This window comes from Trichechus manatus, unplaced genomic scaffold, assembly GCF_000243295.1.
Source record: "Trichechus manatus latirostris isolate Lorelei unplaced genomic scaffold, TriManLat1.0 scaffold00076, whole genome shotgun sequence".
Lineage (NCBI taxonomy): Eukaryota > Metazoa > Chordata > Mammalia > Sirenia > Trichechidae > Trichechus > Trichechus manatus.
In genome coordinates, this window is record NW_004444012.1 from 8,275,589 (window position 1) to 8,290,797 (window position 15,209).

Sequence of the window (15,209 nt, forward strand, 5' to 3'; positions counted from 1 at the left end):
TTTTTTTTTTTTTTAATGAAAACAGTTTCCTATAGGATTTTGGAGACGTTTATGTGGGCGGGGATGCAGATTGGATGCAAATTAACTGAGTGACTAGATAGCCTCATCTCTCCCCACGTCCATGAATCCTGATGGCTTATTTTCATAGACCATCACATTGTTTTTAAACTGTGAGTCCTGAGCCAGTAATGGGTTATGAGATCCATTTAGAAGGTCTCAACTGCTTTATTTAATTCTTAACACAGCAAAGAGGAGTAGAGAATTCCAAAATGCATCACACTCGGAAAGTACGCCTCGCTTGTAGAGTTTGTTTCTCATGAGTGTGTGTATTGGGTGTCATGTAAAATGTATTTCTTCGTGTGGATCGCGGTCAGAAACATTTGAAAAGCACTGCTCCCGGTCTCTGACCCCACTCAGTGGTGCTCTTCGCTCAGTGGTGAAGCTTTTTAGCTTCGAAAGCTGTCAGTTGTTGCTGCAGACAAACATTCTGCGGCTGTGGGCTGAGGGCGATGACTTAATTACCAGGAATAAATGTATAAATACGAGCAGCCATAAGAAAAGCCTACAAGTAGACTCTGTTAGATAAGCAGTTAAATTGATTTGAAGGAGGTTTGAATGCATTAACCAATGTTTGTTTTTAATAAGTACATAGCTTGTCTATTAAAATCACCTGAAAGTCCTCACAGTTAAAAATTTATAAATGATCAATTTAACCATGAATAATAGCATAAATAATCTAAACTTCTGCTAAAGCAAAACTTATGTATGCTTGGTTTTAGGATACATTAAATTATTATTTGCTCAGTTAAGGGCAGTATTCCACGAGCTTTCTAATTGATGGGTAGAAGTGTCCCAGAGATTAACAATTTTCTGTGGCTAATTCCCAGGGTATGTAATTGATTCAAGAGCAGAACCTGATTGTTGGCAGGGCAGAGCTTTGGTTTTGGGTTTTTATTATTATTATTTGTTTGTTTTGTTGTTGTTTTTCATTTGGTTTGGTTTGGTTTTTCTTTGATAAAAGAAATATGTTGAAAAACGCTTCCTCAAAAAAACTATACATCAGAAATGATCAAATGCTAACTAATGCTTTTTCCTTACTTGGGAGAAAAGTACGTAAATACATTTATTAGAATAAAAAAAGAATTAAAAAAAAAAAGATACTGTATATTAGAAAGCTAATCAGGACAGACTGGCCACGTGGAGGGTAGTCTAGAGGATCACAGTAGCGGCCAAATGCTTGTTCTTCAGGATGGTAGCCCAGAGAGGTCATATGGCCACGTTTAAATTGTTGTAGCTGTAGATGGATTTTTAGTCTTCTGGTTCCAAAATAAGCCTACCACCAAAAGAAGGCCTTCCAGTAAAACTGAAGCCTTAAAATATTAGCCTGTATACTTTCTGCCCTTCTTATCCATAGAAGGCTCTCAGTGGTAAGAGAGAGCAGGCTTCCCGTGGAGTCTTCCTGGAGATTTGTTTTAATACCTACCTGTTCCTCATTTGCCCCATCATCATCCAGTATAGCAACAGACCTGTCAGCGGTGTGGTGGGTTTTGGTAACAGCAATATTGCTGTAGAAATGCCGTGAGCTTCTAAATGACAGTGGTTGTGCTCGGCTCCTTGGCCTTCTAGGACACCAGGATTGCCCATGTGTGGGGGCTGCAGGGTGCAAATACTTGACAGTGGTGATGCTCGTTTAATTTCAGCCCGTTTTGAGTTCTCGTGTGTTCTTCCTGGATCAGGATGAAGACGGCAGTGAAAAGAATGCTTGCGAGGAAAGTGAGGCTTCAGTGCCGACGGAGGCTGTGCACTACCTGTTTATCCAGGTGAGGCCTTGGCACGCAGCCTGCTGATGCAGCAACCCCTCGGCATTGCTGGTAGCTATGTTTCAGGAGACTAGACAGAGTAAGACAGCGGGCAGAAGAGGCCCTGCTGGCACCGCTGAAGGTGAATTGGCCGGAGAGGAGCCATCAAGGCCCTTTCCCCAGCGTTGAACTCATGCTCTCCTGCACTATAGCAGGAAGCAGCGCGTCGTTGTTAGGTGCCATCAAGTCAACTCCAACTCATAGTGACATTACCTATAACAGATCAAAGCATTGCAGTCCTGCACCATCCTCACGGTCATTGCTGTGTTTGAGCCCACTGTTGCAGCCACTGCGTCAATCCATCTCACGGAGGGAGGCAGCATAGGGCAGTGGTTAAGGGCCTGGACTCAAGCTGCTTCAGTTCGCATCCTGGACTCACCAGTTACAGCTGTGAGCTCAGGCAAGCTTCTTAAACACCCTGTAAATTCTCTGTCTGCAAATTAAATAAGAGCCCCTATCTCAGTCTTGTCGTGAGGAATAAATGAAGTAATGCATGTGAAGTGCTTAGAACTGTATCTGAGCTCAGAAAATGCTAGACTGTGCCTGTTCATAAACTCCACTTTGACTAGCTGGATTTGGGCGTGTAAGGTATGAGGCCCACACATTCTTGTGCATGCAGAAGAAACGCCGGCGTGGCATTAGACCAAGAGGCTTCTCTGCAAACCTCTGAGAGAGAAGAGGCCCAGGGGAGCCAGTTTCAGTGGGGCAGTATTAAAAGAGGCCTGGGCTTCCGCCTGCTGACACCCCTGAGGGGTGGCATCCAGAACAGCAGTGAGCTATTCCAGCAGAGAGACAGCCATAAACCAAAGAGGAAGTTTTTACTCTGCCCCAGGTAACCAGGACTGGGGGTCATTCTTAGTATTTCCAGTTATATCTGCAAGCAGGCAGATCTATAAACATGAAATCCAGCACTCTGTGGAAGAAGGAACTTCAGACAAGATGTAGTGTTTCAAAAGAGGCTAAGTTGGTGGTTGCTTTCCTGCAGTTGGAGCCGGCCTTAGATATTTCCCAACATGGATAGTTTTGAAGTCCCACTTACATGTATAATAAAGCATTTGTCCTCCAAAGTGCTATGTTATTGACTGTCTGCTGTATGCTCTCTAATTATGATGAGATGAAGTAAGTGCATGAGGAAGGTGCAGACAAGGTAAGCACCATTGTGGGGTGGAAGTCAGGCTTGGTGAGGACCTGGCTGAGACCTGGAGGATGAGTCGTTACTTGCAGACGGTATTCCAAGGACAAGTGCAGACGTTCCTTTCTTTAAAGACAATAAAATCCTTTTTTATGAGAAATCTCAGCTCGGGCACTGGTTTGAAACATCTAGGCTAATTTCATAAATCAAGTGATTTAAGATTTCAATGATCCTGCTTTCTTTTCTGATACATTAATAAACTTAAGAGGCTTCAGGCAGAGCTCCTTTCTGAATGTTTTAATATTTACAGTGTTTTTTTCTAGACTTGAAGGTCATTTGTCATTAATTTAATGTACAAATAAGAAAGGCCGATGACATCATTAGATTAATTAGCCCTTGGAAAGGGTTTGAGGCAATCTTGTGAAACAGATAAAATTTTACTTAATTCTCATTTTTTTCTATTGTTTGTGTCAAGGATTTTAAACAAATTAGGTCTTATTTCTTAGAATAAGCAATAGTATAAACTATAAAAATGGTTATGTTTAAGGTGCTGAGATTATGAACATGTCCCCAAATTTTTAATATTGTTGATTTACTTTTTCCGCTGGAAAAAGAACCGAGGCTTTCCCATGAGTGTTTAAAATCCATGGTGCATGTTTTTAAATGGGTGATAACATTAATTGCAATTATCCTCCTTAATTTAGACTTCTTGTATAATCAGATCCTGACCGGCCTATTCTTGTCCGTAGATGGAGTACTGTGAAAAGAGCACTTTGCGGGACACCATTGACCAGGGACTGTATCAGGACACCACCAGGCTGTGGAGGCTTTTTCGAGAGATTCTGGATGGATTAGCTTATATCCATGAGAAAGTAAACTTTACTTATTTTCTGAAAACTTAAACGTTTATGTAAAATTTATGACTGAGTACAAAATCGGATGTTGTGAGAATGGAGGAGAAGAGAGAAAGTATGGGTATATTGAGATAAGCTATTTTTGTAGACTAGAACAAAGTGTCCAAAGATTAGAAAATAGTGCCAAGTGTCAAAGTTCAAAGAAAACGTTGAAGTTTAGGACAAGGATTGGCAAACAACAGCCCACAGGTCAAATCCACCCCACCACCTGTTTTTGATGTATGGCCTGTGGGCTAAGAATGGTTTTACATTTTTAAATGGTTAAAAAAAATCAAATGAAGGATAATATTTTATGCACATGGAAATAATGTGAAATTCCAGTTTCAGTGTTCATAAATAAAGTTTTACTGGGACACAGCCACTGTCAGTTATTTACATACTGTCTATGGCTCCTTGCCTGCTCCAGCAGCAGAGGTGAGTAATTGTGATGGAGGCCGCATGGCCTGTAAAGCCTCAAATATTTACTATCTGGCCTTTAAGAACAATTGTGCCTCCCCTGGGTAAGGAGGAAATATTTCAACATGTATGGAATGTGAAGATGATTCACTGAGCTGTTTAGAATGAAGTGAGAGCTCAGTTAATACATGCCAAGTTATTAGATTCTAACTGAATTAGTGCTGCCCTTCCTAGGGTCATGGTGAAACCACAGTCATCTGATGAGGATAGAAACGGAGGAACATAGTCTGTCACATGTATAAGATATCATTTTAAAACTAGAAATTGCCGTTACGGTGTAAATGCTAATGGGCCTCCCTTCAGGATGAAACTACTTACATTTTTAAAGTGGGATTGTAGTGCATTAAAAAAAAAAAAACACCCATTACCATCAAGTCGATTCTGACTCATAGCAACCTTATGGCACAGAGTAGAACTGCTCCATAGGGTTTCCAAGGAGCAGCTGGGGATTCAAATTGCTGACCTTTTGGTTAGCCGCCGAATGCTCAATCGCTCTGCCACCAGGAGTGCTATATCGCATTAGCCAATATAAATACAGTCATGCGCCATATAATGTCTGTGCATATACATCCCTGGTCTTTTTTTAGTTCATTTCTTTATTAGAACTCTTCAAATTCGTGTTGGCAAATATTTACCAATTTTTGTTTTTAAGAAAAGAACCCCACCCCATCATTCTTAGCCCAGGAGGCAGAGGCAGGACCTGTAAGATCAGGGTTTAAGACAAGGCTTCCACTTTAACCTCTGCGTGGCCCCCAGCCCAGGGCAGGAACTCCCTTCAGAGCTTGTAACCCAGACCTGTGCAGCATCTGGAGCCTGCTGGTCTGGCTTCCGGGCTGCCTCTGGAGCTTGCTGAGTGCTGGCCTCCAGAGCAGCATTGGAAGCCTGCTGGTCCAGCCTCCCGGGCTGCCTCTGGAGCTTGCTGAGTGCCGGCCTCCAGAGCAGCATTGGAAGCCTGCTGGTCCAGCCTCCCGGGCTGCCTCTGGAGCATGCCTAGTGCCGGCCTCCAGAGCAGCATTGGAAGCCTGCTGGTCCAGCCTCCCGGGCTGCCTCTGGAGCATGCCTAGTGCCAGCCTCCAGAGCAGCGTCAGGAGCCTGCTGGTCCAGCCTCCCGGGCTGCCTCTGGAGCATGCTGGGCGCTGGCCTCTGGGGCAGGACCCTTCTCTGAACTTTGCGCCCAGCGCTGGCAGTGATAATCAGCCAAGTTCATGACCATCTTGGCTACATCCTTCTGGTAATAAGGCTGCCCAGATATCAAGATCTCGGCCTCGCCTTTGGTGTCCAGCCGACTCACAAGGAGAACGGTCAGTGACGCACACTGAATGTGTGGGATGTCACCTCCACCCAGACAGAAGGTCACTTCCACCAGCCAGGCCTCGAGGTGAACTCTGTATGGTGTATAACATGGTGTTCCCACAACGTCGAAATCACGTAACGTCCTATTTCACAGAACGTATCGTGGACATTAAGTGACGCATGACTGTCTATTGGTTTTTCCTTTGCCTCAATTTTCTTTAAACTTAAAATGTTTATACCATGCCATATTTATACTACGCTGTACATGTCTAGCTTATAAATGATTTAGTGGAAGCAGAATTTGCAAGGTTAGAGGTAAAAAAAAAATGAGCTGTAATGAGGGCCATGAGGATCTTTCGCTGTGCTATCATCCTGGGGTCCTAGAACCATGCCTATTGACTCTCTTCCTCCTAATCCAATTGGGCTGGGACTGGCTGATCATCTGCTGGGCATCTAACACTGTATCACGCCTCGAATACGGAGAGCTATGAGTCTGTGACAAACCCCACACTTGAGACGGACTTCTTGTTTTTTCAGGCAGCCAGAATTCACCTTATGTAATAGTAAAAGAGATCATACAGTAAAGCGTTTTTATTCCATTTAATTATTTCCTGTATTATAATACAGGAAACATCATCCTAATGAGCTGATAGGAGAAGAAAGCAGTGTACGTGTGACAGGTTATCACTGAGCACCTGCCGTGTGTGCTGGGAATGCAAAGTTGGATGGTTAGCATTATTGCAGACCCTCCGTCGGTGAGTTGGCACCTGTAGGTATTGGTACAATTCGGATAAATGGAGAAAAGCAAAGGAGTTTCCTAGGCAGGGGAAACAGTGCAAAGAAAGAAATAGGAAGGATGGAAATGGTGTGTGTGTCTCCCTGACCAAAGCCAGGACTGTGTGATGGAGCAGAGAGAAGGGTAACGTGGTGAACACGGTGGAGGGGGCCTTGGTTGCCACAGGGAACCATTTGGATTTGACCTGAGGGAGACCACCGTCATGTAGGACCCGGCGATGACGAGACGCCATTGACTGGACAGTCGGGAAACATTGCAGAGACCCGACAGCCTGCACCAGGAAGGTCTGTGGGAGAAGACCTCATCCGATTTCCATCCTTAGGTTGGCCTTTCAAATTAGGAAGCACGTATAACTATAAATTATCCTGGGGAAACAATGATCGCTTTCTTTGCTCCCGCCCAACAGGGAATGATTCACCGGGATTTGAAGCCCGTCAACATTTTTTTGGATTCCGATGACCATGTGAAAATAGGTGATTTTGGTTTGGCGACAGACCATCTAGCCTTCCCTGTGAGTATTTTTAAAATTAGACCGTATCTGAAAAGGCACCGATACGCCTTGATAATAGTGGAAGTGTAAAAGACAAAATTGTCAGTGAGTTCACTGAACTCTGCCGTGTGATCCTCAGCAAATTATAGCGTCTGAAGGAGCCAGCTGCAAATGACCCTTTAGGCTCTGAATTGTGGATGTATTATAGTTGAGTGCATACTACTTGAGGGAAGTGAAGATTGGTTTGTGGATGATACTTAGGTCAGAGGCATACTATATTTTATAAATAATTTGGTATTTTGGTCTACCATGCCAGGCACTGGGATGGATGCTTTATACTTGAACGCTTTTCAGTTGGTTTGGGAAAGTGAGGTTTAAAAACCTAAAATACCAGAAGAATCAGTTCTAAAGAATGTGGTTCAGAAAATATTTGTTCTTCATAACCCTGTATGATAGTTGTTTAATATACAAAGCGACAAGAGGTGAGAGCAATAGCGATACAAGAGTTGGAAGATGAGAGAACATTTGCACATAGTTGTAAGGATCAAGAATGACTGTAAAAATAAAATGGCATTTCAGATGGGCCTTAAAGGGTGGCTGGGAGTCCAGAGCAGAGATTGAGGGCAGAGTGTGCTAACACCAGGGCAGAGGATTCCAGAGAGAAGGAGCAGCGTAAGCAAAGGCCCTGGGGTGAGCAAACATGGGTTGTTGGAAGCCCGGCATGGTGTGTGGCTAGTTGGCTGAAGCTAGGATGTGAGTGAGGAGGCTGGAAGGAGGAAGGGGAGTCTGGTGGGGTCAGGCCTTGAGTGCCAGAGGACGAATTTTACTTAGAGTCCTCAGGCTACAAAATCTGTAGTAAAGGCAGTTAAGTCTGAGGGTAGTCAGGGAAGGAAAATTGGGTTTAGATTAATGGAGAGAACAACCACAGAAGCTTCATTAGAAGGTGAGGCTAGGAGCGGAGAGGGAGGAGGTGGAAGGGGGACAATAAGGACATGGCCCTGACCAGCACAGCGGCTCATGTTGAAGCAGCCCTACGACCAGGAGGGCCAGATGATGGGGTTCTTGATGCCCAAACGAAAGACTTCAGCTTGATCAGAAGCCTATAGTAAGTGAGCTGGCTCCCACCTACCAGATGAGAAGCCCAGCTCTGCCACTTCTTTATGGTGTGATGTAGGGCAAGTTGATTAACCCCTGAATGCCTCAGACTAGTTTCTACCTGTAGGGTTGTCAGCATGACAAAACGCAAAGGCAGGTAAAGCACCTGGAATAACACCTGGCGTTAAAGCCGCTTTTGTCCGTGGTGCTGGTTGTAATAGGAACTGTGGAATGATGTCATAAAAGTAGTGATTTAGGGTAAGGGGTGAACAGGTAGAGTGGAGGAAGGGAAGGTGTTGGCAGTGATGGTGGAGCAGAACTGGGGACCAGCCTCTAGGAAGAAAGAATAAAAATTGATCCAGAGAAAGTGACAGCAATGGGGAAGTTAGAAAGAGGAGTCTGTTGGTATTTTGTTTCTTAAAATATACTATTAATCTTCTTAGTAAATAGGTTCTATTTTGGTATTTGAAAATAAATTTGTTTCTGTGAACTTTGGAGTGTTTCTGCGCTGAAGAAAGAGTTACGTAGAGAATTATCCTTCTCCCTTGTGATTTCATCCGATTTCCTGTGAGCCTCATATTAGTGGGTTAACAAAACAAACACATTTTTGAAGTCAAACAAAGCATTATTATAATTGTTTTGATTTCAGAGTAGTATCTTTCACCCCGTCTTCATTTAGAAATGGATAAGCCATTCCTGTGAAATAGTGTAACATTTTTATTTGACATTTGGTTTACTTGCGTTTTCAGGCTGATGGCAAACAAGATGATCAGGCAGGAGACCACCTGATTAAATCAGACCCCTCAGGTAAATCCAGAAGATCGTACAGTTAATTAGTGCATTAAACAGCAGGCCACAAAACTTCTTAACCCAAAAGCTGTTTTTCGTTTGTAAAGATTTTATTCAAGGCAAATTGTAGTTGTTTATTAAATTAACAAAATTATATAAATGCTGTAGTTTTTCCCCCACTATGTTAATTGTCCTTCAGAACCCTAAGAAATTAGAGCTTAAGTTAATAGAATAACTGACTCCCGTGGGTAGACAATTACACCGTGTTTAACCCTGAGCGGCGATGTGAGGCTGCCTTGTGACCTGCTCTGTCCAGGGCCGCCTTCATCTGGCACTGTCCCTTCTCTGCAGCAGGAAAGACATCCTTATGGAACAGAGCGTGTGACCGTGTGTGACTTACAGTTAATCATCTTAGAAAATGCATGTTGCATTATGTGTCATGCTTCACTCTTAAGAGATCCCTTTTTTTTTTTTTAAATAAAGATTTGCCTTATCCGTTAAGTCCTGTTATTGGAAAGCTCTCCTTCTTCCTTCCTCCACGCAGGTCACTTGACTGGGATGGTTGGCACCGCTTTGTACGTAAGCCCAGAAGTCCAGGGAAGTACCAGATCTGCATACAACCAGGTAAAGGAGAAGCCTTTTGGGGAGAAGCAGATATCTCCAGAGTGAAATAATAGTAAGAACATCAGGGTCACAGCGTTGGGGTTTAGTCACTCATTCACTCAATATGTGCATATACAAAAAGGATAATGGTAGTGGTTGTCCAACATGATGAATGTAATCAATGTCACCAAATTATACATGTGAAAATTGTTAACTTGGCAGCTGTTTTTTATACATGTTTTTATCACACTTCATTTATATACACATACACACACACTTTACGCTGAGCGCCTACTCCATGCAGGGCACGTGGTACCCAATAGTGGTGACTGAAGCCAGCACCATCACTGCCAAGGAGCTTAGACTCCATCCATCCATCCATCCAGATAATAGCTGAACTAACCCGTATGCCCAGGCAAGGCCCCGGGCCAGCCACCGGAAACCTCGGGAACAACTCCGTCAAGTGAATGAGACATATGTGGCCCCGGCTCTCAGGGAGCTCATGCAATAGTGGAGGAAACAGAAGAGGGAACAAGTGAAAAATGAAGGAAGTAATCGCCAATTGTGTTAAGCGCTAAGAAGAAAAGAGATGGGGCCCAGCGCCAAGAGAACAGCGGGGGCATCTTCTTTACATGGACTGATCAGAGGAGGCCTTCCAGAGAGGAGGGCATTTAGGATAAAGGGTGACACGGAGCAGGAAGAGTCGGGGGGTGGAGCATGCCTGAGAGGGAAAGGGAGTGAAGCAGAGGCGATTGCATGGAAAAGAGGAGACCCAGCTGGTAGGTGGCTTGGCATAGGGAAGGCCAGCGTGGTGAGCGGCCAGAGAGAGGAGCATGAAGCGAAGCTGGAAGACGGGGCAGGTAAGAGGGCCAGGTCAGCCCCGTGGTGAGGAGTGGGGATTTCATTTGAAGTGCAGAGGGAGCCACTGAAGACTTCTGAGCGAGAGTTCACTCTGACGGCCGCCAGCGGAGAGGTTGATAGCTGGAAGTCGAGCAGTAGCAGCAGAGATGGGGAGAAGCACACCAAAACGAGATCCATTTTGGAGGGAGATTGACAGAATTGTCTGATGGAGTGGATGTCAGGTGAGGAAAAGGAAGGGAAACGTACAGTGCCCAGCTTTCTGCCGGGAGCCACTGGGTGAAAGCTAGTTGGCTGAGGTGAGCAAGCCTGGGGAAAAGGCAGGGGGGAAGAGGAAAAGACAGTGGAAAAATTCAGTGTGAGACATCTTCTGTTTGAAATGCCTGATGAGAAAAGCAGAGACGTCCAGTAGGGTGTTAGAAACCCAAGACGTGAGTTCAGAGGCAAGGTCAGAGTCAGAGGTATACGTTTGAGAGTCATCAGCGCACAGATGGGATTTAAACCGTGAAACTGGGTGAGATCTCACTCAGGCCAAGAGTGAAGAGCTCACCGTTTAAAAAATCAGGCAGGAAATTTACATCAAAGCCTATGATCAGGCTGGCAGTAGAAACTCAAGCCTGGTTTGGCTTCTGACAGTGCCCACTGGGCAGTGACACTGGAGTGTCTAGAGTTGAAGCAGACCTCCCAGTACCCAGGGAGGGTGAGGGCGTGGGGGATGGACACGCACACCTTGGCGTGGGAGGGCACATTTGGTGTTGTCTTCCTGCGTCCATTTGGCAGAGTGTTGTGAAATCCTTCAAAGTGCTCTACCCTTTGGCCCAGCAGTTCTGCCTTTAGAAATGTATGCAGAAGAAACAACCAGGGATATCCAAAAAGATGTATATAAAAGGGGATTATAAATATTGTAGGATCTCACTTATATGAAGTACCTAGAATAGGCAGATATATGAGATCAGAGTTTAATAGTGGTTACCGGGGTGGGGGGGATGAGGGAATTCTGGTTTAGAAAGCATTGAGTTTTTGTTTATTGGGATGAAAAATTTGGCGAAGAATATTGGTGACGGTTGGACAACATGATATATGTAATTGATCTTACCAAATCATCTACACGGAACATGTTGAATTGGCAAATGTTGTGTTATCTATATTTTTACAACAATAAAAAAGGGGAGTCATCACAGCATTATTTATAACAGTGAAAAATAACGAAATGTTTAAAACTAGAGAATTGGTTAAATAAATTATGGGACACCCATATAATTGAATACCGTATGTCTTTAGGAAACCCTGGTGGCATAGTGGTTAAGAGCTCAGGCTGCTAACCGAAAGGTCAGCAGTTCGAATCCACCAGGCGCTCCTTGGAAACCCTATGGGGCAGTTCTACTCTGAGTCAGAATTGACTCGACAGCACCAGGTTACAGGTTATGTCATTAAGATCATGTTGTGGAAAAATGAAATAAGAATGTTGAACCATATTCTCGCTATATTGAGTGACTAAAAGTTACAAGCAACGGTGTAGTTCTGGTCTTATAGTATGTACTTGTATGTATCTACAGAAAAAAAGTGGGTCCATATTAAACATCAATAGTAAATATCCCTGAACAGTGAGATTGTAGGTGATTTCTATTTCATTCTTGGTGCTTCTCTGTGTGTTCCAGCTTTTCTGCAGCCAACATGCATAGAAAATACCACGGTGAAATGTTTGTCATCGGAGGCCACTGGTGGTAATTTAAGAGGCTCCCCTGCTAATCCTTGAGTCCAAATGCATTTTAAGAGTTTCTCTTGAAAAAGATCTTTCCCGGCCTGGTGTGTCCTCTTGCCAGTCCTCATTTGGCATCTTTGCAGTCAGTAAATGACCTTTACCGTTAGCTGCAGATTTGGTTATATGTTTCACTTTTACGATGATGAGTAAAGATGCAAAAGAAAGCAATTCTAGTGACAAATCTTGGTTGTCCTCTTTCCACATTATTTTCGGTCTTCAGCCAGCATTTAACCCCGTCTGTATATAGCTAAACCAGTTGCAATTCATTTTCCAGGAGAACGTTGAGAGACCTCAGGCCAAATATTTGATCACAATCTCCATGTAAAATATCTCACTTAGACTTTATATCTATAATTTTTAAAAATAAATCATCAGATTTTTCTAGTGTGGCTTGTTTTCCATTTATGCAACCTTTTTTCCAACCAGCAATGCTCATCCTATAATTCTGTGGTAAATTATACTTTCATATCAAGGCTGATTAAATGCAATTTTTCCCCCTCAGAAAGTGGATCTGTTCAGCCTGGGTATAATCTTCTTTGAGATGTCCTATCGTCCCATGAATACGGCCTCAGAAAGGATCTTCGTTCTCAGCCAGCTCAGAGATGTAGGTATCAGATGTTTGACTGTATAAATTTCCGGGAACCTGGATCTTACCGTGGAGATCAGAATTCAGGGCAGGGTGTTTTTCTGCTCCATCGAGGAGAGGCTGTTCTGCTGTAATTTTAATGACTGACTTGCCAGGCTAACCAGTTTTCTCATGTTCAGTGAAACTCTGTTTAAGCAGGGGAAGTCACCCCACTTAGCGTCCTATAAATAGCAGTTTTGGTGGCCGCAGACTGTCACCACTTAGAGGAGATCTTAGTGGTCTGTCTTCTGTGTGCCTAGTGAGTGGAATCTTCCTCTGCTTAAACAGCTTTCCCCAGTTTTGTTTATTTTTGGAAATCTTACCTGCAGAAGAGGCCCCTGGGTGGCACAAATGGTTTGCAGTCGGCTGCTAACATGAAGGTCGCTGGTTTGAACCCAGCCAGCGGTGCCGTAGAAGAAAGTCCTGGCAATCTGCTTCCATAAAGATTACAGCCAAGAAAACCCTATGGGGAAGTTCTCCTCTGTAACACATGGGGTCACCAGGAGTTGGAATCAACTCAATGGCAATGGTCTGGTTTTTGGTTTTTACCTGCAGAAATTGCTAGATTTATAATTACTTTTTTAAAATTATTCTGAGAGATTTACTCTTGATTTTAAAACAAAGGAGGAATCCAAAAAAAAATGTTATATTTTATCAATTACAGCAGAGAGAATGGGCAATAAGGGTAATGAATAATTAGTTCTAGAAATTAAAAATTTACAGCCGAATGAACCTGGTGGAGTAACGCCTAAAGAATACCACCTTGATCAAAAGTAAAAAGGGACCTGAGAAAGTATCAACCACTTGAGCTGGACTTAACTTGTTTCACGCCATGAAATTTTCATTTGTGGTCTTGGGATTCATCGTCCAAACTAAAAGGGACTAACGTTACAGTGTGTGGGATCAAGGATGGGCTTTGGAAAGTAGCATTAAGATGAAAATGGAGGCTGAGGTTTAGGTGAGGAGGATTAGATTCAGCTCTTCCTGAGCACGAGGCATGGAGAGGCTTCCTCTTCCTTACTGAACAGAGCAAAGCGGGAGCATCTATTAGGTTACATCACACATTGTAACTAAGAATACTCCTCTAGATATTTGAGAAACAGGTGCGTTATTTTATCATCCACAGTGCGTACAGCTGCATTCACGTAGAACAGGAGTCAATACAGTGTATGATATCAGATGATTATGGCCTTAATGAAGTGCCTTTCTTTAGTCTAAAATTCACTTTTGTTCTTTCATTTCAAGAGTATCTAAACTGTCAAGTTAATCTTATAATTGCAGCCCTACTTATCAGGATATTGGGAACTTTTGGGGAGGTAGACGTTCTTATGTTAGTGTTTTTTTACTACTCTGTGTTGGTGGTTTGGTGTTTTGCCTATTTTCATCTCCGGGTTTAACAAAAACGACTTTGTTTTTCTCTGAAACGTTAGATTTTAAAATTCTTTGTCCTCAAGTTCCTCATGCCCCCTTGCAGCCAGTCTCCTTCTCCCCCATGGCAACCACTGACCTGCTGTAAGTCACAATAGTTTTCCCTTACTAGAATTTCATACAGAGGGATTCAGAATGGATGTAGACTTTGGTGCCCAGCTTTATTTAGCTTTTGAGACTTACCCATATTGCACGTGTATTAGTAGTGTGTTTCTTTTCATTGCTGTGTTGCGTTCCATTTTATGGGTGTGACCACAATTGGTTTGTGACCCATTTGCTACTTGAAGGACATTTATACTGTTTCCAGTTCATGACTGTTATGAATAAAGCTACTAAGAACAAAGAACAAAAAAAACTTTATCCACAGATGAGGTGCATTGTATACTTCTGGTGTGCCATCATTTGAGTAATGTTTGTATTAAAATGATACACGTGTGGAAGAATGGGTGTCAGATTTCACTCGGTCTAACCTTGTTAGCAGATTTTTATTTCTGTATTTGATTTTCTTGCTTCTGCTGAATAAATGCTTTCCCTGTGGCAGTCTGCCAAGCGCCTGCTGATTTGAATATAATGTCCTTTTAGCCCACATCACCCAAGTTTCCAGAAGACTTCGATGATGGTGAGCATACAAAGCAGGTAATTTTCTGATGCATTTATTACTGTGTCTTCACTCTTGGGTCTTAATTACTGTTTTTCCTGGGAACAATGTGGGGCAAAATGTCAAAAGCTGAAGTTCTTAAATGTTCTCAGACTTGAAATACACCGTGAAAATGCCAACGGCTGGCATAGAAAGTTAGCAAACTGCAGGGTTCTCTCCTGTGGCTCATTGTGCTTTTGAAGTGCTGTTTTGGCCCCTGGCTAGCTATTGTAAAAAAGAGAATGCTTTTACAGCTCATTGTTTAAAAAAAACAAAACAGCTTGGAACTTTAAGAAGGAGAAGTATCATTTCAAGCTCTAATTCTGTTCTGTGGTTGAAGGAGCTCAGATTGTGAAGGGGGAGGGTTGCATTTTCTGGACAATCTGATGTTACAATATTTTAAACCAAAAAGTTCTCAGTACCATAACTACCTGAGTGTGTGTGTCCGTGTGTGTGTGTGTGTGTGTGTGTG

The 15,209-nt window shown here is 43.2% G+C and overlaps 1 protein-coding gene across 5 annotated transcripts in view; it reads left to right on the top strand.

The window, feature by feature from the left end:
• Positions 1-15,209, top strand: part of EIF2AK4 (eukaryotic translation initiation factor 2 alpha kinase 4) — a 117,253-nt gene that overhangs the window by 62,230 nt on the left and 39,814 nt on the right. For all 5 annotated transcript variants that reach the window (XM_004380617.2, XM_023735121.1, XM_023735122.1 and 2 more), the window contains 7 exons: positions 1,737-1,820; positions 3,741-3,863; positions 6,857-6,961; positions 8,785-8,842; positions 9,369-9,448; positions 12,550-12,651; positions 14,683-14,736. In XM_004380617.2, coding sequence (XP_004380674.1) covers positions 1,737-1,820; positions 3,741-3,863; positions 6,857-6,961; positions 8,785-8,842; positions 9,369-9,448; positions 12,550-12,651; positions 14,683-14,736 — 606 coding nt within the window. The remainder of the gene's footprint in view (positions 1-1,736; positions 1,821-3,740; positions 3,864-6,856; positions 6,962-8,784; positions 8,843-9,368; positions 9,449-12,549; positions 12,652-14,682; positions 14,737-15,209) is intronic.